The sequence below is a fragment of the Zootoca vivipara genome, chromosome 8 (assembly GCF_965207765.1).
Source record: "Zootoca vivipara chromosome 8, rZooViv2.hap1.1, whole genome shotgun sequence".
NCBI classification, from domain to species: Eukaryota; Metazoa; Chordata; class Lepidosauria; order Squamata; family Lacertidae; genus Zootoca; species Zootoca vivipara.
This window is the reverse complement of record NC_142591.1, coordinates 87,464,629-87,489,061: the sequence shown is the minus strand read 5'-3', so window position 1 is coordinate 87,489,061 and position 24,433 is coordinate 87,464,629. Positions and strand designations below refer to the sequence as shown.

Below are 24,433 nucleotides of genomic sequence, written 5' to 3'. Positions count from 1 at the left end.
TTTTTTTCAGGGAGAGCAATGCTAGCCTTGACCTTCTTCTCCCCTCCTTCCAAGGGTGAAGCCCCTGGGAGAACCTGGCCCCCATCTGGGGGTGTCAAGAGCAGGAACGAAAGACCCTCCCAGCACAACATGGGGGAAGGGGCCGAGGATCCTTCTGCAGCACCCCCTCCCCAACCCAACAACTGGTCTGGCCCAGCTGAAAAAACGACACACACACACGGGGGAACTTGCTGGCTGCAGCTTTATTCAGCCCACAAGCTTGGAAGTGAAGCTCGGAATCATCCCAGCCAAAAAAAACCCTTCCCCGGGAGAGGAGAGGAGAAGGCGTCCCATGGGAGGTCCGAGGCCATTTGCCCACTCTGCCCCAAGGCATTGGGGGGGGCCACAAGGCCCCACAGTTGGCCACTGGAGTGGTTTCGGTGGTGGTGGGGGAGTTTGAGAGAGGAGCCCGTCTTGGGACCAGGTAGAGAGTGAAGGGGCATATAAAGGCCTTGGCCAGGGAAGGACCCCCAGACAAAGTGGGGCTGGCCCTCCTGGTGCGGGGGGGGGGCAGCCAGTGAGGCTGGAGGAGGAAAGGCTGGGCAGTGAGCAAGCCCAGCCCAGCCAAGCCAGAACCCCACCACCACCTCTTTCCAAAGACGGAAGAGAGGCATTTGTGGGGGGCAACTGCAGCGTTCTTCCCCCCTTCATCCCAGCAGCAAACCTCAGGCCCTGCTGCCCCCTGGTGGGAAGAAGGGGAGAGGCAGGTGCAGCTATTCTCCCCTCACCTGGGGAGTGGGGGGCTTCCAACACTCGAAGTAGCCCCTCTGAAGTGCATGGCATGGCTAACCTAGGCTCATTCAGTTCATTGGGTCTACCCTGAGCAGAACGAGTGCCGAATGCCCTTTGCATGCAACCCCTGCTCCCCACGGAGGGACCCTTTCAACTCCCACTTTTGCCCCACGGCTGACAGAGAATGCCCCCTGCAGACCCACAGGTGAGGCGGGGGTGCTGGTGGCGGTGGGAGGAGGAGGAGGGGGGCCCGTCACGCTCTCTCCTGGGCCAGGCGGTAGTCATAGAGGCTCCCTCGCTCCAGGAAGGGCCAGCCTCTGGGGGGTGCTCCCTGCCCTTTGGGGGGTCCCATGGGCGCGGCAGGTGGTCCGAAGCCCCCTCCACCCGGGGTCTGCAGGCGGAAGACGTCCTGAAGGGAAGGAGAAGGGAGACGTTTGGGGTGGGGGGGCAGAGGAGGCCCTCCATGCTAGGGTCAAGGTCCCCTTGGGGGGCACTGGCGGAGAAGCAGGGGAAAAGAGATGGGTCTGGGGGTCTAGAGCCAGGAGCAGAGGGAGGGGTGTGCACATGCACGGACCAAATCCTTACCCCAGGCCCCACTTTCACAGACGTCTTGCCGCCCAGGTTGATGGTGTGGCCGTCCTGTCGAATCAGCAGGTTGAGGCCTGGGGAGCCAGACTCACCCCCTGGAATCCATGGAGTGGGGGAATAAAGTCATTACAGTGGGGGGGGACTCCAAACTGAGAGGGCAGGGAGAGGTTTTTTTGGGGGGGAATGGTGCCTCTGTTCTCTGCCCACGACACAACCCTCCCCCCAGATTCAGCCAAGACTCCCCCTCCCCACCTCCAAGGCTCCCCGTACCCACAATGTACCCCTCTCTGCCCCCCCACCCACAAAGCCAGCCTATTGGGAAGGGGGAGCCGGGAGCCCCCTCACCTTGCAGGCCGTAGGGGCGGAAGGCCCGCCTCTCGCTCAGCACCGACAGCACCATCTCCTCCCGGAACTGCAGTTCCCGGCGCACACCGTCCCCCCCTTGGAAGCGCCCGGTGCCCCCAGTGCCTGGGGCCAGTTCAAAACACCGCAGGACCACCGGATACCTGGAGGGAGGGAGGGAGGGAAAGTGGTGGGGAGGTGGGGGTCATTCAGGAAATGCCACAAAATCTGCCCCCCTAAAAACAGGTGAGGGGCTGCAGAGGGACACACACTCCACCCTGCAAAGGTTTCAAACCCTAATTCCCACAGCTCACAGGAATTGAAGCCAAAAAACGTACGGAGGGAGCCTGGTTGGTGAAAAGTGGCTGCAGAGCCACACAGACTCAACCTGTCGGATTGGGGTTGTCTAACGGGACCCCCCCCCAAAGGGGCACAGCAACAGCCCAGGTCTTTGCTGTGGCTCCTGCCTTGCGGGGGTCAGACTAGAGGACCTTTGGGGGTCCCTTCTAACTCTGCAGTTCTCTGATTCCGCACTGCAGGTAATCCCAGAGTGAGCCGCACAAGGCCCAGCCCCGTCTCCTCCCAGGGGCTCAGCTAGATGCCCGGAAAAGGAGACGGAGCCCACCCTGGTCCCCCCTCCCCCCAGCCTCCCAGAAAGCACCCACCGTTTCTCCAAGATCTCGGGGTCCGTGATGCGGGTGTTGGTCATGTGGCTGTGCACTCCACTGCGGCCGTGCCAGTGGGGCCCTGCCCCACACCCGCCAGCCACCGTCTCGTAGTAGCCGATGCTCTCGTTGCCAAAGGTGACGTTGTTCATGCAGCCCTGTGGGGGGGGAGGGCGGGGCCGTCAGGAAACTGCCCCCCAGCCTCTGAGGGGCCAAGCCCCCCCCACCGCCTCTCTCCCCATCTAGACTCTTCCCAGGGGATGATGGGAAACGGGAGCCATGCTCGGCCTCCCCTTCCCCACCCACATCAGCCGGAGGGGGGGCAGGGAAGGTTGCTGGGTGAAGAAAGTACAGCTTTTCCTTTAACCGTGATGTTTAGCTTATTTTTCAGTTGTTGCTTTCTTAACAATTGTTCCACTGATGATTCTATATTATATTTTTGGTGTTCTATTACGTTCTATAATTTTATTTATTACGGTACTTGCAAGCCGCCGTGGTGTTCATTTCAACGGGAAGCGTCCGGGAGATATAATCCACCAAGCAAACGAAAACCAAGAGAGCCGCTTGGGACGCTGCTGTGGGGGGTGGGGGGGCTCAACCCATTCCTGCACCCACAGCCATGTTGGGGTGAGGAAACACCCCCCCAACCTCCCTCTGCCACAACAGGCAGAGCCCTGCAGCGTGAAGGGCCCCAGAAGTCTCAAGGCACCCAGCCCAGCTGGAGAGAGAAGGAGAGAAGCTCATCGTTGCTGCATCTGAAGAGCCCCCCCTTCACACTGGTGGATCCTGCATTACAGGGGGTGGGACTGGATGACCCCTGGGATCCGTTCCAACTCTACAAGCCTACGATTCTACGATCCCACCCACCCCTACCTCCCTGAGCAGAGTCTGGCTCCACTGGAATAGAGGCCACAGGTTCCCTGCTGCCGGCTGAAGGCTGGGCCCCTTCCCCCCCTTTCGGCTGGAGAGCCCCCACCTTGCCCAGCCCAGCTCGACCCACCCTCACCTGTCCCCCCCCACTCACCTGAGAAGCTGCACAGGCCTCAAATGCCCGGAAGATGACATCGACCACCCTCTGCGAGGTCAGCACGTTGCCCCCCACCACGGCTGCGTCTGGGGAGGGGTCCAGGAGGGAGCCTTTGGGGATGAGGATCTGCACAGGCGCCAGGCAACCCTGCAGGGAGGGAGGGAGGGAGACCTGCCTGAGAGGGCAAACCCCAAGGAGACGGGGGGGTGGACTATGGGGGCCCCAGGCAGGGATGGACTCCAACTCCCAGCAGCCACCAGGGCCAGTGGGCAGGGAGGGGAAGCTCCTCGCCCCCTGCCCTTTCGCCCTAGTCCAGCCCTCTGACCACTAGGCCACACTAAAGTGAAACCAAAAACAGGGCAACACAGGACCAAATTCAAATGAACAGAATCTATTTACAACATACGTAATGTCAAATATACATCATATAATTCACATGAAAACAATACCCATAGGTCTCTTGAGAATCCCTGCGGATATGAATGGAACCAAAGGGCAGAAAGTCATTCAATAAGATACAAGCTGAAAATTGATGATCAATTAATTAAGAAAAAGATTTGGTTAGAAAGTAAAAGGTTAAGATGTAAAAGATATAGAAACAAGGTAACATTAAAGTAATAACTAGAAAGTATATAAGATTTAGACTTTACTATTGAAGATATGTGAAGAATCGCAGAAGGAGGAGGATTGAGGAAGTCAATAGATTAGCAACTAGGGTTATAAGTTTGAATTTTTGTTTTTATATTTTTTGTATTTTTTGTATTGTTGTACTTTTTGTGTTTTGTATGTTCTTTTTTGCTTTGTATTTTTTAAATGTTTTTTATTTGTTTGAAAAAACCTTAATAAATATATTATAAAAAAAGAAAGAAAAGCTTTGTATTGCAAAGTTCCAAAGTAGTTAAAGTAGCCAGAGAATTTGTCGTATTCCTAAGTTCCAAAGTAATGGAAGTATTCGATGAACTAGTCGGACAGTGCGTCCGGAATGTTGCCCTGTTTCGTGAGAACTTCTTCAGCGCAGAAACAGCTAGCTCCAGGTGGTGCCGCCGATTACAAAGGAATTATGTTTAAAGGTACAGAACTGCAAACTGCCTCAAGCGAAGGCGTTAGATGAAACAATTCAAATCAAAATCTGAGTTGAGTTGAGTCCCCCTGGGTGCATAGTTTTGAACATGAAAATAAATTGGGACTCTTGCTGACGTCAATATTTTTCATAATCCTTCCTTACTCCAGTAAGTAGTCTTACGATTAATCCACAGGACTGCGAACAATAAGTCTGTATCGGAGTGGTTGTGCGATACACAATGTTCCACAAGGGGCGCCTCCCTGTTGGCACTTCGAATCCTGGAAGGGTGTTCACCAATGCGGATTCCAACCACCCGGGTGGTCGAACCAATGTACAATAAATGACAAGGGCAGTGCATCAAATAAACTACTGTACATTCTAAATACATTCTGTTCGTTTGAATTTGGTCACGTGTTGCCGTTTTTGGTTTCACTTTAGGGGTTTGTTTTGTTTCTTACACTAGGCCACACTGCCTCCCCCCCAGGGGCTCAGGATCCCCGCCTTTTGAGAGGGGCCATCCCTCCCCTGGGGCCGGAAGGCTCCTCTGAGGGCAGGGGTCCTCCCCACTCCTTTCCGCTGGGGGGAGGCAGGATCCCCCGGCCCCTGCCTGGCTCCCCTAGGGGCCGCTCTCCTCCTCCTGCTGCCCTACCTGGTTGAGGGGGATCTCCTGGCCCACCATGCAGCGCAGGCAGTAGATGAGGGCCGAGAGGGTGATGGCTCGAGGGGCATTGCAGTTGCCGTAGACCTCGTGGCCGGAGCCCTGGAAGTCGAAGACAGCTGTGCCCTGCGGGGGGAGAAGAATCATAGAGTTGGAAGAGACCCCAAGGGCCATCCAGTCCAGCCCCCTGCCGAGCAGGAAACACCATCAAAGCATTCCTGACATATGCCTGTCAAGCCTCTGCTTAAAGACCTCCAAGGAAGGAGACTCCACCACACTCCTTGGTAGCAAATTCCACTGCCGAATAGCTCTTACTGTCAGGAAGTTCTTCCTAAAAGAGGTGGATGGGGAAAGAAAGAAAGAAAGAAAGAAAGAAAGAAAGAAAGAAAGAAAGAAAGAAAGAAAGAAAGAAAGAAAGAAAGAAAGAAAGGGGGAGAGACAGGGGTCCCGGCCACCCGTCCCACTGCCTCCGCTTAACTCTGTGCTACACGAAGGACTTTCTCTTCTCTGTCCCAACATTCGTCTCCCCTGGATGTCCACAAGTTTGAGCGTTACGGGAGAGAAAAGCTTTCCTCTCTTCATCATTTCACAAACTCCTATTGCTCCCCTTCTCTCTAAACTACAAGATCCCAAAGGCTGCCCCCTTTCTTTCTTTCTTTCTTTCTTTCTTTCTTTCTTTCTTTCTTTCTTTCTTTCTTTCTTTCTTCCATCCATCCCCTCCTTGATCTTTTTGGCTGCCCTTTCCTGAACCTTTTCCAACTCAGCCATCTCCTTCTGGAGGGGAGGAGATACAAGATTCCAACGGTGACGTCCTTTCAGCCCCCCCCCCCAGCCACCTGCGCTCACCTGCTGGGGATCCACCGTCACCTTCAGGTGAATGGGGGAGCCATCGTCCATGAAGTCCTCGGCCTCCACCTGCAAGGGGCGTCCCGGCTCCCCCTGGCGGGCGGCAAAGTCCTTCAGCATGTCTTGCACGGCCACTTCTGCGTTGGCCTGGAGGGGGAGGCACAAAGGACAGCAGAGACTTGGGGGGGGGAGCTGGGAACTGGAGATCCAGGCATTTGCTCTCCTTCTCCCAAGGCATCCTCCGCTGTGGGTCTCTCTCCCCCTGCCTGCCTACCTGCCCACCCAAGGTTCCTCCGCCCACCACGCTCTCCAACCTGCGCCCACGTAGGAACTGGGGAGGCGTTTGGGTGTTTTATGACATCCGTCTATTGGCACCTGTAACATTGCTCTTGCTTTTCATTTTACACTGAGGGCTGCTCTGGAAAGTTTTGGATTGAAATACGTGAAATTATATACACCTATAACCCCGTGGATTAAGGAAGACCTTGAGGGGGTTATTCCACACTTCTAATAGGATTCTAATAGGAGGTCCGTATAGTTAAAGCTATGGTTTTCCCAGTAGTGATGTATGGAAGTGAGAGCTGGACCATAAAGAAGGCTGATCGTCGAAGAATTGATGCTTTTGAATTCTGGTGCTGGAGGAGACTCTTGAGAGTCCCATGGACTGCAAGAAGATCAAACCTATCCATTCTGAAGGAAATCAGCCCTGTGTGCTCCCTGGAAGGACAGATCCTGAAGCTGAGGCTCCAATACTTTGGCCACCTCATGAGAAGAGAAGACTCCCTGGAAAAGACCCTGATGTGAAAGATTGAGGGCACTAGGAGAAGGGGACGACAGAGGGCGAGATGGTTGGATAGTGTTCTCGAAGCTACGAACATGAGTTTGACCAAACTGCGAGAGGCAGTGGAAGACAGGAGTGCCTGGCGTGCTATGGTCCATGGGGTCACGAAGAGTCGGACACGACTAAACAACTAAACAACAACAAAATAGGATTCTAAGGTGGAGGTTTGGGGTGCAGACCAATATACATCTATAGAGGAGGACCATGGTTGTTGGGTTTTTGGGGTGGGGGGAGAGACCCTGGCTGGCCCAGGGTGGCAGCAAAGGAAAAGAAAGGAAAAGGATGGCTCCAGTTTACAATAATATCCACATACGAAAACACACTGCAGAATCTCGGAAGGAGGTTGTTCAGCAGTGGGTTGGGCTGGATGACCTTCAGGGTCCCTTCCAACAACAACCAGAGGCTATCAACTCCTAAAAATCTCCCTCATTTCCAAGGGCTGATTTAAAGTCGCTCCACCCGGCCCCACGCAGTCTTCCTGCTCACCTGGATGTGGGCCATGTAGGCCTGCACCACTTCTAAGCCGTACTGACCAATCAGCTCGTTCACCAGCTGGATCCCCTTCTGATTGGCTGCCACCTGAGCGCGGAGGTCAGAGAGGTTGTCCTGCAGGTTGCGTGTCCCGCTGCTGCCGGGGAAGCGGGCGGGAGCCATCAGGGCCTCCGTGAGGGCTGCGGGGGGAGCAGGGGGAGGCAGGTGAGCCCCCCAGCACAGCTGGCAGGGCAGGGAAGGTCAAAGGCCCCCCCTTAATTCTCTCCTGCCTTGGTTCATCCAGCGGCCCCCACATACCCTCCTCCTGGAAGACGCCGTCCTTGACCAGCTTGAAGGAAATGAAGACGGCCCCCTCCTCCTGGAGGCAGCGAGAGTGGGGGGGCATGGAGCCCGGCGTGATCCCCCCAATGTCCGCATGGTGGCCCCGGCTGGCCACAAAGAACACCGGCCTGGCCTCTCCTGGCCAGAAGACCTACAAAGGACAGAAGAATGGAACAAGCTTGGCCCTCAGAGAGCGGGCATATGCCAGGGCCGGGGGGCAGGGGGGGGCAGGAGCCAGCTCCACAGGGCAATGGGAGGAGCTCCTGGGACCGCCACCCCCCAGCTCCTAGGGCACTGGGCACCCCAACCCTCCCCAGTCCTGAAGGGGCCCAAGCCACACACCCAGTCTCCCAGGGCAGAGATGCCCGCCCAGGCTGCACCCCTGCCGGGAGACCCCCAACTCACAGGGGTGATGACGGTCAGGTCCGGCAGGTGGCTGCCCCCCGCGCACGGGTGGTTGCTCAGGAGAACGTCCCCCTCGTGGAGGTCGGAGCCCAGGTTCCGGATCTGGAAGGGCAGCAGGAAAGAGAAAGGGCAGGGGGAGGGAAGCCCCTCATTGGCAGCTGATCCCCGGAGTCAAGAGGGCTCCCAGGGGCTCCCCAGGTCCAAAAGGAAAGTTCCTCTGGCCCCCAAGTCCTGGCCTGCAGGACGGAGCTCTGGCACTCTGGACAAAGCCTGGCCACCAGCAGAGCCCACCCACTCCATCCAGGCAGTATGGCCTAGTGGTCAGGGTGCTGGGCTAGGGACTGGGTTCAAATCCCCACCCAGCCGTCATTGGGGAACCAGCTGCTCTACACTGAGCTCCTTGGAGGAATGGTGGGATTCAAAGGGGATAAAGAATAAGAGAGAGAATGCCATTTTCCATTTTTCCATTTTTTGGTAAAAATGGAAAGAAGAAGGAGTCCCAGCAAAGGAAGAATGGAATATGCAGAAAGACAAAACTGACCGGAAGAATAAGAAATCATTTTATAAAAGAATGGAAATGGTTTATTGAATATTTACAGATAAATTGTGAACAGAAAAAACACTGGCAGGATTATTGTAAAAACCTGAAACAAAAAAGTGTGTGTGTGTGTATATGTATATATATATATATAGAGAGAGAGAGAGAGAGAGAGAGAGAGAGGTTTAATAAATGAGCAAGTTTATTTGGATATGCAGAAGATATTAAAAATAAATTTAAGGAACCACAGAAAGAGGGGGAAGAAAGTCAAGTTTTAAAATGTCAAAATGAATGAAAAATAAGTAAAATGTATATATCTGAAAAATATTAATAAAATTAAAAAAAAATGAATCAGAGAGATGCACTGGGGCCCGAAGGCCATGGCAACTCAAGACTATACAGCCATGCCTCATGTTGCGTCCGCTTCAGGTTACGTCTTTTCAAGTTGCGTCCCACGGCAACCCGGAAGTACCGGAATGGTTACTTTCGGTTTCGCTGCTTGTGCATGCGCAGAAGTGCTAAATCACGCCCCGCGCATGTGCAGACGCAGCACTTCTGGATGCGAACACTTCCGAGTTGCGGACGTGCCTCTGGGGTGGATTACGTCCGCAACTCGAGGTTCCACTGTATATGAAAATATGTCTAGGGGTAGGGGTAGGAAGGGGGGAGCCGGGGGCCTTGGCTCCCTCCCTGGCTTGGATGCAGCTTCGTAGAGTCACGTTGTAGAAGTTTAGGGGGGCGGGGGGGGCGAGGCTTACCTGAAACTGCACCGTCTCCTGCATGGCGCCCAGGTGGACAGGGATGTGGGGCGCATTGGAGACCAGCCCCCCATCGGGGCCAAAGAGGGCACAAGAGAAATCCAGCCTCTCCTTGATGTTGGTGGAGATGGCCGTGCGCTGCAGGATGCGCCCCATCTGCTCTGTTGGGGGGGGAGGGGGAGAGGGTCAGGGTTTTTAATATTCTCTTGGGAGCCACAAAGAGTGGCTGGGGAAACCCAGCCAGATGGGCGGGGGATAAATAATAAAATTATTACCATTATCATCCGCTCTCCACCTCTTCCCTAGCCCCCCCCCCAGGCAGAGCACGCCCCTCACTCACCTGCGATGCTCATGAAGCGATGGGAGAAGATGGAGAGCTGGATGGGGTCGATCTGGGGGCCGACGGGGCACTCCGCCCCGGACCCCACAGCGATGCAGATGTCTCCGAGTCGGGTAATGGAGGCGGTGCAGGAGGGCTCCACAAGGATGGTGCTGGGGGGGGGCACAGAAGTTGCAGCTTGGCTCCTTCTTCCCAAACCCCCCTCTTTGGAAACGGCCCACACCTTGGGTGCCCCACAGCCAGCCAGGGCCAAAGGCAGGGGTGAAGCCCCCCCCCTCACCTGTTCTTGTCAATAATGATGCTGGGACCAGGGATGGAGTGGCCCCAGGTGAGCTCCTCCAGCAGGTAGACGCTGGTGTCCAGGTAGCCACCCTCAAAATAGCAGCGGGACACCTGGGGGGCAGACAGTGGGGCTGTCGGTTGAATTGTTGTGGTTGAGCTTCCTGCATTGCAGGGGGTTGGACCAGAGGACCCCTCAGGGTCCGTCCCAACTCTGTCATTCTATTATTCTAATTTATTGCCCGCCCTCCACCCCGGGTCCCAGGGTGAGCTGCACTGCGAAAAGCAACTTTCAGCCTTGGAAAGGAGGAGTAAGGAAGCCTAGGAATTTAAGCTGCTTCCCCGAAGCAAAGAGCGGTGCGGCAAAAAATATTCCTTTTCTATTTCTGACCCACCCAGAGAGAGACAGGAGGGAAAGGGCAGAATTGGAAGAAGGACAGAACTAGCAGAGTCCAACGCAAGAGTCCCGAGCTTTTGGCAGCTGGGTCCCAACACAGGCAGCCTTTCTGGGGGGACCAGGCCCCTCTCCAAAAGCCCCAGCACAGGCTCTGGGGGTCCCTGCCTGTTCCCCCAGGCTGGCCTTTTGTATTTGGATACAGTCGTACCTCGGCTCCCGAATGCCTTGGGAGTCGAATGTTCCAGCTCCCGAAGTGAGTGTTCCAGCTTCCAAATGTTTTTTGGGAAGCCGAACATCCGCTGTGGACACCGCTATTGTTTCCGGCACATCTGTGCAACCAGGAACCAATTGGAAGCCGTGCCTTCGTTTCCTAACTTTTCGAAAGTCAAACAGAGTTCCAGAACGGATTCTGTTCAACTTCTGAGGTACGTCTGTATTGCAAAAAGGTCACCCATGTCTCCAGGACCTCCTCCTGCCAGAGAAACGGGGCCTTGCGCTCCCCCTCTTCCTGCCCCACAGCTCCGCAATGGTCCGCTGAGGCTATATATTGTATTAGGAAAGGTGTGACCTTAAAAGAAAAGTGTCCCCTTCTGACAAAAGAGGGCATTTGAAATCAGGATGGGACTCTCATCAGATTGCAGGTTCGAAAAGCACCTGAGCACCCAGCAGTCGGGGGAGTCCAGCTCCCTCCCTCAAATCCCCTAACCCCCGGATGCTTTGGATTCCAGCTCCCATCAGCCCCTGGGCCAGCAGGGAGGGAAGGAGCCATAGCGCAGAGTTAAACTGCGGAACTCCCTCCCACAGGAGGAAGGGATGGCTTTCAAAGAGGATTGCACAAATGCATGGAGCAGAAGGGGGCTCTCGAGGGCAAGCAGCCAGGCTGGGGCAGGGGCTGGGGAAGAGGTGCAGGGGGGGTCCTCACCCTTTCCCGGCGGGGGGGCTGCTCACTGGCCGGCACCGGCTCTTCCTGGCCCAGCCCAGAGCTGGCCGTGCCCCTCACCCGCACGTCGTCCACCAGGATGGCTCGGCCGGGGATGGTGAAGCCAAACTCCTGCTGGTACCTGAGGGGGCAAAGCGCAGGCTCAGCGTTTGAACGCCTGCATCTCCTCCCCGCCCGCCCCCCTGCAGAAAAGGGCCAGCCGGCCGCTTCCGAGCTGCGCTGCCAGGCGGAAGGGGGAGCCCACTGACCTGGTGGCAAAGGCGGCGCCAAAGTCCCCGCTGCGGCAGGACTGGGCGGTGGCCGGGTAGCCCTTGGCAGAGCACATGAGGGCGCAGTCCGTCCGCTCGTAGCGAAGGTGCAGGAAGGGCTCTGTGCTGATCTGGGATCTGGGGAGGCCAAGGGGAGGGCAGTCAGCAAGCGGCTGGGGGCCCCCCAAATGTAAGGCCAGCTCCCCCCCACTCTCACATGCAGTGCCCAAGACTCTGCCTTCCCCAGAGGGCCGGGTTACCCACAGCGGCCCACAGGGCCTTTCCCGGCCTTCTCCCCCCCCCAGCCACCTGTCCCGCCCTGCAGGGGCAGCGCTCACCTGGCAAAGCCCTGGGCCTCCAGAGCCTGCACGCACTTGGCCTCCAGGGCGGCGACTCTCTCGTCCAGCTGGGCAAAAGCCTCGGGGCCGTAGGCCAGGGAGCACGGCTGCTGCGTCTCGTGGACCACGTCCGCCAGGGCCAGGCCAAAGGCGGACAGGATCCCGCTGTGCCTGCCGGGAGGAGGAAGGAAGGGAGGGACCGAGCGAGTGAGTGAGCGGAGGGTCGGTCTTCCTCTGCCAGGTCAAGCGAGGGGTCCTGGGGCTGGAGACCCCCCCTCCCCTCGGCACCTACTTGTGGATGAAGACCTTGCTCATGCCCAAGGCCCGGGCGATGGCACAGGCATGCTGCCCCCCAGCTCCGCCAAAGCAGGCCAGGATGTGGCGGGACGTGTCGTGGCCTCGAGCCTGGCAGGACAGAGGAAGGACAGAGCGGCAGTTGGAGCCCAGAGAGAGAGAGAGAGAGAGAGAGAGAGAGAGAGAGAGAGAGAGAGCTGGCACTCTCCTCCCACCCCCACCCCACCTCCCACAGGGGGCCCAGGGAAAGGGTCCCCATGCAGCAGGATTTGGGAAAGGGAAGCTCTGACCCCCTTCTTCACATATCTCAAGGGCCGTCCCATGGAAGGTGCAGCAAGCCCCTTATCTACTGGAGGGTAGGACTCGAACCCATGCCTTCAAGTGACAAGGAAAGATTATCAGGGGATATCAGCCATCCTTAAGGAGCTGCGTCTGAAACCACTGAACCTTCCTTCCCTGGAAGCAGGCCGAGGCTGCTGCCCCGATCCGCAAGCGGCCTGCTCTCCCGCCTTCCCAACTGGCAGCTGCCCCCGGCCTCTGTGGCCCCTTCAGGGGCTCCCTGAGCAGGTCAGGAGAAAGCCCCTCTTTACCCCTGGGCAAGAGCAGGAGGCAGGAGCCTTGGCACGAGCCCCTTCCTGCCCCTACCTGCGTCAGGGCGCGGATGGGTCTGCACATGGCCTCGTTGGCCACACGGATGAAGCCCATGGCCACCTCTTCGACGCTGAGTGAGGGGCTGGCCCCCCGGAAGGCGTTGACTCTGGCGGCCAGCTCCTCAAAGGCCTTCAGGGTGGCCTCTGGCGAGAGGGGAAGGTTCTCTGTGGGTCCAAAGATGTGGGGGAAGTAGCTGGGCAGGAGGCGGCCCAGGCACAGGTTGGCGTCCGTCACCGTCAGGGGACCCCCTGGGGGGCACAGAAGGAGAGGCGCAGTCAGGCCCCCACTGCCAGCACCCCATTCCCCACCCACCCACCGCCCCCCCTTGCCCCACACGGCCACCTCACCCTTCCGGTAGCAAGCGGGGCCAGGATGCGCCCCGGCAGACTCCGGGCCAACGACAAAGAGCCCGGACCTGGAGGGGAGGAAGAAGAAAAAGAGAGAGGAGGAGATTAATTGACCCCTGTGGCAAATAGGGGGGTTGGGGGCGCAAGGAGCTGCTGGCAAGAGAGAAGCAGCCCAGGCCTGAAGAGGAGAAGAGCCTGCTGGATCAGGCCAAAGGGGTCGATCCAGTCCAGCAACCTGCTCTCACGGTCGCCCCAAGGGGGCAAGCAGGATTGGAGCCAAGAGCCCTCCTGGCTAGGAGCTATCTGTGACTTGCCCCTCCTCCTCTTCCATGAAATTGTCCAATCCTCTTTCATCCTGGTTGGTGGCCCTCCTGGCCTCCTGTGGCTGGGAGTTCCACAGTTTAACTCGGGGCCCTGAACTCAAGGCAGGGGGAGCGGGAGAGACAGGAACAAGTGAGGCAGGGCGTGGGCCCCAAGGAGGCAGGGGCTGCGGGGTCACAAGGACGCCCACCCCATCGACGGGACGGAGACAACTGGATAGACAGAGTGCCAGGAAGCCCTCCGAGCAGCCAGAAGAGGGACCAGCACCCCACAGATCCCGGGGTGGGGGGCTGTGAGCCCGACCTGAAGAAGAGCCGTGAGCCCCCTCCGGCCGCCACGGTGTTGATGTCCAGCTGCGGGGCCTGGATGCTGACCCCGGCAGTTGTGGCCTCAAAGACGTGCTCGTACTCCCCGGCGTAGCGGCTCACGTCGGTGGAGGTGCCTAGGCGAGAGACCCCAGGTGAGGCACCCGCCAGAACAGCCCCTCGCTATTTTCTTATTGATTGAATTTATATACCACCCTATACCCGGAGGTCTCAGGTCTCACTGAAAAAATCACGATATATAAAGTCAAAATGAAAACAATAACCCAACAATAGCCCCCACCCCCAAAGAGCCGCATTTTAAAAGGGTCTAGGTCGGGTGTCCTCCCCACGCCCCACGGTTCCCCTTACCTCCCATGTCAAAGCCAATGACAGGCTGTCTGTCGGCCCGGCGGTAGGTGGTGACAGCGTAGCCAACGACGCCCCCTGCTGGGCCGGAGAGGATGGCGCGGGAGCCGCTGAAGGCCTCCATGGGGGTCAGACCCCCGTCGGAGCGCATGAACAAGACCGGCACGCCCTGCGGAGAGAGGCCAGGGGGCAGGGGGGTCTGGGCTCAAGCTCCCATCTGGGGGTGCCCTTGCAGGGCGCCCCCTCACCCCCTCTGCTGCGATTCCCCCAAGGAGACCGGGTGCAAAGCAGACCCCCCTCTCCGTTTTCCAGAGGCGGGACTGGAACCCAGCTCTCCCCGGACAAGTCCTTCCCCACTTCCCACCTGGAGCTGCTGAGCGAAGCCGTCCCGGAAGCTGCTCAGGTAGTGGTGGATGCAGGGCGTGAGGTAGGCGTCTGCGCAGGCCGTGTAGCCCCGGGGCACTGCCCGCACCATGGGCATCACCTGGGAGGAGAGGGAGACCTGCTGGAAGCCCAGCTCCTTCGCCAGCTGCCCCACTTGCTGCTCGTGCTCTGGCCACCTGCGGGAGGCAGAGATATCTGCTCAGCGCGGCTCACCCTCTGTCCCCGCAGGGCGCTAACACTTTTCTTCTGAAGCTGCCTAACTGTCTTGGCCGTCGCTTCCTCGGGGGCTCTGGTCTGGATCAGGCCAAAGGGGGCCCATCCAGGCCAGCCTCCTCCTTTCCCAGTGGCCAACCACAGGGAAACCAAGAGCAACTCTCTGCTCCTTGGTTTCCAGCAAGGCTCCCAACAGGTTTCCATCTGGCGGCTCCCAACAGGGTGGGTGCCACCACCGAGAAGGCCCTCTGCCTATTTCCCTGTAACTTTGCTTCTCCCAGTGAGGGAACTGGCAGTGTCCAGGCAGAACGATGGGGGTGGAGACGCTCCTTCTGGTATATAATGAATTATTATCATATTCTTATGATAGGGACCCAGGTGGCGCTGTGGTTAAACCACTGAGCCTAGGGCTTGCTGATCAGAAGGTCGGCGGGTCGAATCCCTGTGATGGGGTGAGCTCCCGTTGCTCAGTCCCAGCTCCTGCCAACCTAGCAGTTCGAAAGCACGTCAAAATGCAAGTAGATAAATAAGAACCGCTACAGCGGGAAGGTAAACGGCGTTTCCATGTGCTGCTCTGGTTTGCCAGAAGCGGCTTTGTCATGCTGGCCACATGACCTGGAAGCTATACGCTGGCTCCCTCGGCCAATAATGCGAGATGAGCGCGCAACCCCAGAGTCCGTCACGACTGGACCTAATGGTCAGGGGTCCCTTTACCTTTACCATATTCTTATAGGTTGCCCCTAGGCTCAGCCCCACAGCCTCAAGCCACAGCTCAAGACTTCCTCCCACCTCAGGAGCAGAACCATAGCTGCCAAGTCCGGATCGTAAAGATCCGGGATCGGCAGCGCGCGCACGACCGGAAGTTGCGTGACGCAACTTCCGGTGGCGCTTCGCCCTTCTATGGGCACCAGAAAATGGCGGCGCCAGCGCCGGAAGTCGCTTCCGCGCATGACCGGAAACACGTAAAAGCGACTTCCAGCGCCGGCGCCGCCATTTTCTGATGCCCATAGAAGGGCGAAGCGCCACCGGAAGTCACGTCACGCAACTTCCGGTCATGCGCGGAAGCGACTTCCGGCGCCGCCATTTTCTGGTGCCCATAGAAGGGCAAAGTGGCACCAAAAAAATGGCCGCCAGGAAGAATTGAATTTAAGGGACAATGCCGGGATTCTCTGCCAAACGGGAGACCGCCGGGAAACGGTGAGAAAAAAGGGGTTTTCCCGGCGGATACGGGATACTTGGCAGCTATGAGCAGAACTCACATGTAGGAGTGCAGAAGGACCACTGCCAGGCTGCGGATGCCCTGGGCCAACAGCCCGTTCAGCTGCCCTCGCAGGGCGTCCAGGTCCAAAGGCCGGTGCACCACAAGGGATTCCCCTGTCAAACCTGGGGGGGGGGGGGAGAAAACCGCCAGGTGAACCTCTGCCTGCGAGATCCTCCCTGCATCCTCCTCACAGAGCTTCCAGCCCTCTGGGGCAGATGAAGGCAGCCACCTGTGAGATGAAGGTTCCCACCTGTGACTTTCGGGGCCGAGCCGTAGAGCTGGCATCCCTCGCGATGGAGAACCAGCCGTTCGTCCACCTCCAGCACAGCCTCGTACAGGAGATCTGGCATGGAGACTGCCTGGAGAGAAGGAGGGGGTGGCAGAGGAGGGGGGGGGGTCACAGGCAGATCAGGAGACGGACATCGCAGGGAAAGGGATCTGCAGCCCTTTCACAGAACCACAGAAATGAGGATTCAGAAGGGGCACCATGGGTCATCTAGTCCAACCCCCGCAAACCTGGGATCACAACCACTGGCTCCTCCTCCATCTGTGGGGGGACGGGACTCTGCCGTCATAAACATGTTTGGTTTGGTGCCACAGACGGACGCCGCTGCTCCCTGCTGGCAAGCATAGGTCAGCCTCCTTCCTGGAGCCACATCGGGTTGTGCTTGCAGGAGGCCGGGTGGGCAAGGCAGCCCCTCAAGCAGGCTGGCCCCAAGCGCAGAATGGCTTTGTAAATGAAAAGCGAAACTTGAACTTGGCTCAGGAGCAAATCAGCAGCCAGAGCAGAGCTTTCATGCGCTGGCAGGAACACACACACACACACACACACACACACACACACACACACACACACCCCGGTCAGCAACCAAGCTAAGAGCATAGGAAACTGTGTCAGGCTGTTGGTCCATCTAGTTGAGTGTTGCCTACTCTGGCCGGCAGCCCCTCTCCAGAGGTCTCTCCCAACCCCACCTGGAGATGCCAGGGATCTGCTCCTGAGTTATGGCCCTTCCCCTATGGCTATGGCCGTCCGTCAAATTGGGCTAGATGACCCTTGGGGGTCCCTTCCAATTCTATGATTCTATCCTGTTTCCTGCCCCCCCCCATTGACACAAGAAGAATTTAGGGCATTTGAGGGCAAGCCCAGCCGTGAAAAATGTGCTGCTCCACCGAGAAGCAAGTAAACTTGCCGCCTGGGGAGGGGGGGCACAGACTAGAGGGAGTGGCAGTGATTGGGGTGGCAGGGAGGGAGGGAGGGAGATGCTCAAGGCACGCAGGGGGGGGGGGCACCAGCACATGGCAGCTGCCGCTGCTTCCACACACCCACCCACACGAGCCTGCCGGGGAAAGCACCTTCTCCAGCCCCCCCCCCCCCGTTCCCAGTTGGCTGGCTGCCCAGCTGGCTCTGCAGAGGCACCTCCGGGCTGTTCCCACATCCCCCCTCCATGCCCAGCCAGTGCTGCCAGCCAATCCCGAGGGCAGCACAGCACCCACCCACCCCTCCAGGCTGCCCAGGAAGGTGGCACCGGCTGGCACCGGCTGGCCACCTCTCCTCCCGTTGGGCAGAGAGGAAGGAGAGGGAGGGGGAGAGTCCTGGCACTGACCAGGTCAAAGATGTGCGGCCGCGCCTGGTTGCCGATCTGGAGCAGGTCCCTGAAGCCCTTGGTGATGAGCAGCGCCAGGCGCTCCCCCTTGCGCTCCAGGAGGGCGTTGGTGGCCACTGTGGTGCCCATGCGGATCCACTCGATGCGCGAGGTGTCCAGGGGCTGGTCTTTGGGGAAGGGGATGCCACATTCCTGGGGGGGGGAAGCAAAGCGTCTGTCATGGCTTGCCAGGCTGAACACACATACACACACACACACACGGGACAAGAGGACAGGAAAAGCTCTTGCACAGCCTTTCCCGGAGGGCAGAGCCCTTGCACATAATGAATTGGAAGGTGCTCCTGTCTTCTTTTGGACCAAGCTCCTAAGGGACACTCCTGCTCTCCAAAACAAAGAACCAGCCCCCTCCAGCCCCAGGGCGGCAAGGGCCCCTGCTCCCCGCCCCCCAGGAGGACCATAGCAGCCAGGGGAGGACACCCACCTGCCCACAAAGCTCTGCCCCCAGGGTGCTGCTGTCCAGACCCATGGCTCCGGCTCCCCACACAGGGAACACGCAGCTGGGACACCAATGCCTTACAGTGACTGGCAGCAGGTGGCTCTCCAGGGTGCCTGGCAAGGGACACTCCCAGCCCCACCAGCGGAGACCGAACAGGGGGCATGCACGTGGCCCCGTTCTCCAGCTCCATCCAAGTGTTGCCTTTAAAGCCCCTCTTTAAGACCCCCGTCCAGCAGCTGAGATGGGCTTCAGGGGCTTCCTCCGGGTGCCCTCAGGTGAGCAGGGCCTTTTCTGGAATGGCACCCCAACTGCTGGAAGAACTGCTGGGCGTCCTTGTTGCCCTCTGTGAAGCCCCTCCCTTTACCTGGGGCTGTGGGGCTTCAACTAGCCTCACAGTAGAGCTGGGGGGCTTTCAGCTGCGGGGGCCGGCCTCTCAAGGGCCGTCTATCGTTGCATAAGGCTTTTGGTGGCTGCTTGTAATAAGAGCTCCTGCTTCCTCTCCTGGCCAGAATCCTTCCCTCCTGCTGCCGCTTTCTTGGCAGAGCGAGGCAACCCGGAGGCGCGTCCTTGCCAGGCGCCAGGGCGGCTCTTTGCCCCGCGCCCCGAGGGCTTTCCCGGCCCTTCGCCCTGCGCAGCCCGCAGCCGCAGCGGCCTCACCTCCTCCAGGACGCGCCGGATGCCCTCGGTGGGGGCGTCGCGGTAGTTGGCCGGGTCCTCCGAGAGCAGCTTCAGCACGCGCGCCTTCCCTCCGGGGCAGCGGGCGAAGACGTCCGTGAAGGTGCCGCCGCGGTCGATGGAGAACTGGAAGTTGCCGGCGCCGGGCGCAGCCATGGCCCGACGGGACGCCCCTCGGACGGGTAGCGGGGAGAAGGTGCGGGTGGGAGCGCCGCCGACGGGGATCGAAGGGCTCAACGACGGCCAAGGGAGGGGTGCAGAAAGCCCGGTGTCCCCGCAGCCCGGCTTTAGCGCCTCACGGGGTCCACGGCAGAGTCCAGAGACGGAGGAGGAGACTCGGTCGGCAGCGGAGCGGGAAGACTGGCTCGACGGGGCGCCCCTCGCGGAGACCTCCGCTCTGGAAGCTCCTCCTGCCGCGGGAGGGGCCGATTCGGCGCCCCGCCTGACTTGTTGGACGGGTTCGGTCAGGGAAGGGAAGGGGGCGCTGCCGACTGCCGAGGCAAGGGGCGCCTTCCGCCCCGTCGAACATGCGATTGCGGTCCCGGGATGCGGGCTCATCGGAGTCGCGGCCCCCTCCTCTGCCTTGGAGACCCCCATCCCCGTCCCCTCCTGCGAAACCACGACCAGGAGGCTCCAGGCGCCCCTTCAATGCTCCCCTCCGACGGGCTAAGAGAGTCGATGCCATGAAAGACGGTTCGTGCCCCCCGCCCGGCAGAAACTTCAGGCGCCGGCGGCGACCCCAGTCTCAGCCCTCACCCCCCCACCCCGGTTTCCTGGCCGGGTTAATTTTTTTTTTTTTTTACAAATCTTTATTTCAAAATTTTAAAAGAATACATCAGATCTTCTCAACCACGAACATAATATAAAAATACAAAGCAAAACAAAACTGAAATCATATAACATCAGACTAAAATTTTAAAATATAGTCTAAGGGGCGGGTTGATTCCTGATCGCCACTTCCCGGGGGGTGGGGCGCAACACTGGAGAGCCGTTTGGCGCGCCGGTTGCGAGTCCGCGCAGAGCGCCCCGCGTGGCGGCGGCGGCGGGAGGAAGGCGGCGCAGGGGGCGAGGCCGGCGCCGAAGGGGCGGAGCGGGGCCCGGCTTCTTCTTCTTCCTCCTCCTCCTGCTGCTGCTCTCGCTCTCGCTGCCGCCTCCTCGGGGCATGGCCGGGCTGGAGCTGCTGTCGGAGCAGGGCTACCGCGTGGACGGGCGGCGCGCCGGGGAGCTGCGCCAGATCCGCGCCCGCCTGGGCGTCTTCGCGCAGGCCGATGGCTCCGCCTACCTGGAGCAGGGCAACACCAAGGCGCTGGCCGTCGTCTACGGGCCCCACGAGGTAGGCCGGGGGGGGGTAAGGGAGGGGGGCGCCTGCCTGCCCATGGGGGATGGATGGATGGATGGAGGGGCCCGGCGGGCGCAGGGCAGCTCTCCTGGCCGGGGGTCTGCGCTGCTCGCCCTCCCCGTCGCGCGCGCCCCCCCCCACTTCTTCCCTCTCTCCTCCTTATGAGGAACGGCTTAGGGAGCTGGGTATGTTTAGCCTGGAGAAGAGAAGGTTAAGGGGTGATATGATAACCATGTTCAAATATATAAAAGGATGTCATATAAAGGAGGGAGAAAGGTTGTTTTCTGCTGCTCCAGAGAAGCGGACACGGAGCAATGGATTCAAACTACAAGAAGATTCCACCTAAACATTAGGAAGAACTTCCTGATAGTAAGAGCTGTTCGGCAGTGGAATTTGCTGCCAAGGAGTGTGGTGGAGTCTCCTTCTTTGGAGGTCTTTAAGCGGAGGCTTGACAGCCATCTGTCAGGAATGCTTTGATGGTGTTTCCTGCTTGGCAGGGGGTTGGACTGGATGGCCCTTGTGGTCTCTTCCAACTCTAGGATTCTGTGATTCTATGATTCCTCCCTCTGGCAGATGCGCGGCTCCCGCAGCAAAGCGCTGCCCGACCAGGCGCTGCTCAACTGCCAGTTCAGCCTGGCCACCTTCAGCACCGGCGAGCGCAAACGGCGGCCCCACGGCGACCGGCAGGCGGGCGAGATGAGCCTGCAGCTCAAGCAGACCTTCGACGCCGCCATCCTCACGCAGCTCTACCCGCGCTCGCAGATCGACATCTACGTGCAGGTGGGACGCGAGACCGGCCTGGCTGGAAGGCCCCCCTGGGGGAGACGGGGGTTCCCAAGTGAAGGAGGCAGTGCAGCCCCCCCCCACTCCAGCATCCTTTAAGAGAGTAGCAAACTGGGGGTTCCACAAATCCACCCCAGTGTCCCCCACCCTAATTTATTAGGACTCCATCCTTCCCATTTGTTGGAAGCCGCCCAGAATGGCTGGGGCAACCCAGTCAGATGAGGGGCATATAAGTAATAGAATAATAATAATAATAGTATAATAATATAATTTTTTGTTGTTTAGTCGTTTAGTCGTGTCCGACTCTTCGTGACCCCATGGACCATAGCACGCCAGGCACTCCTGTCTTGCACTGCCTCCCGCAGTTTGGTCAAACTCATGTTCGTAGCTTCGAGAACACTGTCCAACCATCTTGTCCTCTGACGTCCCCTTCTCCTAGTTATTATCCTAGTTATTATTATAGGATAGTTATTATCCTAATTATTATATTATAATAATATAATATGGGTGGCATATAAGTAATAAATAAATTATTATCATCACCATCTATATATATAAAAATGTAGGCATCGCGCGCACAGGTGTAACAGCCTTTCACCATAGCCACTGAACCGTAATTAACAAATTTGGGCACAATGTACCTTGCCCATCAGGGAGGGATCTGACATTTAAAAAATATCAAAAAAACCACACCTTTCACACCTAAAAAGATTAAACACAAAAAATGGCGCCCAAATTAGACGTCACAGCCAGAAGCTCTGAAAACTCCAGCAGTATCCAATAGAAAGCCTGATTGAGCGCTCCCACCTACAAAGCGGCGTCGCCAACTCTGCAAAGGCAGGTCGCGCGCAGCCATCGCTGCCTCAAACCCCTGCCCGCCATTTTTGCCGTGCCGCAGTCCGCTGCCTCCCACCGCTGGTGCCTCACACCACGGCCTCAAACGTCTGCCCGCCATTTCCAAACTCAATCTACTGCACATTTTAGCCATTTGCTGACTCCAATCACTGTCTCTAACGCCCCAAGGCAACAAGTTGCAGCTGACCGTCATTTGCAGCCTCACGTTGCAATGAAATATTGGGGGGGGGGCGGACAAGTCTAAACCAGGCATCCCCAAACTTCGACCCTCCAGATGTTTTTGCCTACATCTCCCATGATCCCTAGCTAACAGGGCCAGTGGTCAGGGATCATGGGAATTGTAGTCCAAAACATCTGGAGGGCCGAAGTTTGGGGATGCCTGTCCTAAACCAACAAAAAAATTTAGAAAATGTAACTCGCCCACAAACAGCTACTTCAGAACCTAAAACACCCACAAACAGCACAATTTAAAAAGAAAAACCCAACCTAAATACAAAAGATTACCTCCAAAATTTAAAAATCCAGAAAAACAGAAATAATAAAGCCCAAAACGTAAAATGTCCAAATCATACATGTGTACCCCATAATTAAAAGTAATCAATATTAACTTCTGCTCCTCATGAACTTATTTCTAGCATGCAGGATGATTTACAGACCAATTTTATCCCTGCCTACTCAGAAGTAATGCCCATTAAGTTAAATGGAACTTACTCACAGGCGAGGGAGTCTAGGATTCCAGTCTCAGAGAGCTGGAGAACAATCCTCTTTTAAAACCAACCAGCTTCCTACTCACATTGCTGTTGTTTTCAAAAGCTCCATATCTAGGGAGAGGAGAAAGTGTGTGTTAAAGGCAGTGATCCAGTCTTCTGGGACAGCCGTGTGATTAAGGTAATAGTGTTTTTTGTCCTGGATATGCATTTCATACACTACCCCCCAAAAAAAAAATTAATGTCAAACATTATTGAAGCAACAATCATAACAGGACCTTTCACAAATGAAGGTGTACTCATTCCTCGAATACCAATAATACCATCAGATATACCATTCCAATTTAGAAGATTACAATTTCCAATAAGATTAGCATTTGCAATGACTATAAACAAATCCCAGGGACAAACTTTGAACTGCTGCGCTATACATCTAGAAACAGATTGCTTCTCTCATGGACAACTATATGAAGCATGATCTAGAGTTGGCAATCCACAAAACTTAATTATCTACGCAAAAAAGGAAAACACAAAAAATGTAGTCTACCGTCAAGTCTTATAATAAACTCAACAAAAAGACAAAACACACAGTGCAACTTAACCTCAGCATTAAACCAAACCATGACAACTACTTATCAAAAAAATCCCCTCAAACTGTCACTCCAGAAATAAAACAACATCCAAGGAAATAAACAACTTTACAAATAATAATAATAAAAACAAAACTCTTGGCTCTTGGGACAGCAAACTAAATACGACATAATAGGCATCACTGAAACCTGGTGGGATGAGTCTCATGATTGGAATGTAGTAATAGAAGGATACAGTCTATTTCTGAGAAATAAACCAAACAGGAAAGGAAGAGGATTTAAAACTTCAAAGCCAAATTGATGGTGTTTCCTGCTCGGCAGGGGGTTGGACTGGATGGCCCTTGTGGTCTCTTCCAACTCTACGATTCTATGATTCCTCCACCCCCTTGCCTCTTTGCTCGCTCCCCCAAGACGTAGCTGTGCAAAGTGGGTGCCCTTGCCGCAGGTGTCCTGGGTGCTTGAGGGTCTGGCTCTGGCCGGGGGCCTTGGGGGGGGAGGGGCTCCTTCCACTGGGTCCTGAGGAAGCCTTTCCTGTGCCTTCCAGATCCTGCAGGCGGACGGCGGGAACTACTGTGCCTCGGTGAACGCTGCTACTCTGGCGGTCATTGACGCCGGCATCCCCATGCGGGACTACGTCTGCGCCATCTCGGCCGGCTTCCTGGAGGACACGCCCCTGGCCGACCTGAACTACGTGGAGGAGGCGGCCGGTGGCCCCCAGATGGCCCTGGCGCTGCTGCCCAAGTCGGAGCAGATCGCGCTGCTGGAGATGAACGCCCGGCTGCACGAGGACCACCTGGAGCGCATCATGGAAGCCGCCAGCAAGGCCTGCAAGGATGTCTATGCCGTGCTGGACCAGGTGGTGAGGGAGCATCTGCGTGAGGTCACTGCTCTGCTGGGCAAGTGAGCCCTGTCCCGGCGTAGAGCAGTAAAAGATGCCTCCTCAGGTGGCCCCAGCTCTGGATGCGGCCAAGAATCTCCCCCTTCCTCCCTGAACTGAGCTGCTCTCTGTGGGAGAGGAATGCGCAGCTAGATGCGGGGGGTGGGGGGTGTCCTTGCATTGCCTGCGGTGCCTTGCACTAAGCCTTTTTGTACAGGTTTGCTTCTTTTTTACATGTCAGAGAATTAAATATTCTTCCAAAGAAAGTACGGAGCATGGATCACTTGAGCACACGTCACGTGGCTTCCCTTTCTGGCCTCAACTCAGGACTGGTTGAGATTTAAGAGCGGGTGAGCCTTGCCCCCTCCTGACTCGGGGTTCTGTGCGTGTTTCTTCAACAAACACACACACCGTTGTGACGCTTGACTTGTCCAGAACAACTCTGGCCACTGGGGGAGCCAGAAAAGGCCTGTAACTTTGCACAGCTTAGATGGAGCCATTCCCTCAT

At 57.2% G+C, this 24,433-nt stretch overlaps 2 protein-coding genes across 3 annotated transcripts; one reads left to right on the top strand and one right to left on the bottom strand.

Annotated features, from left to right (window-relative positions):
- Positions 1-224: 224 nt before the first annotated feature.
- On the bottom strand, positions 225-18,930 carry OPLAH (5-oxoprolinase, ATP-hydrolysing). The gene is made up of 26 exons (XM_035124612.3): positions 18,757-18,930; positions 17,604-17,795; positions 16,250-16,358; positions 15,998-16,121; positions 14,506-14,701; positions 14,145-14,310; positions 13,774-13,912; positions 13,150-13,217; positions 12,797-13,050; positions 12,150-12,262; positions 11,858-12,028; positions 11,520-11,657; positions 11,254-11,392; positions 9,936-10,048; positions 9,656-9,807; positions 9,316-9,476; positions 8,020-8,121; positions 7,591-7,765; positions 7,288-7,472; positions 5,961-6,107; positions 5,106-5,240; positions 3,391-3,540; positions 2,367-2,524; positions 1,705-1,865; positions 1,357-1,454; positions 225-1,180 (listed from the first exon to the last, which is right to left on the bottom strand). Exons 1-26 carry the CDS (start codon positions 18,928-18,930, stop codon positions 1,025-1,027), a joined length of 3,876 nt encoding a protein of 1,291 aa, XP_034980503.2. The 3' UTR covers positions 225-1,024.
- On the top strand, positions 18,835-24,191 carry EXOSC4 (exosome component 4). Of its 2 annotated transcripts, none has more exons than XM_088676147.1 (3): positions 18,835-18,970; positions 20,687-20,893; positions 23,593-24,191. In XM_088676147.1, the coding sequence occupies exons 1-3, from the start codon at positions 18,893-18,895 to the stop codon at positions 23,950-23,952; spliced, it is 645 nt and encodes a 214-aa protein (XP_088532273.1). In that variant the 5' UTR covers positions 18,835-18,892; the 3' UTR covers positions 23,953-24,191. The 2 variants fall into 2 exon arrangements, with proteins under 2 accessions (XP_088532273.1, XP_034980545.1); XM_035124654.3 differs by lacking the exon at positions 18,835-18,970 and adding an exon at positions 19,182-20,107.
- Positions 24,192-24,433: the final 242 nt, after the last annotated feature.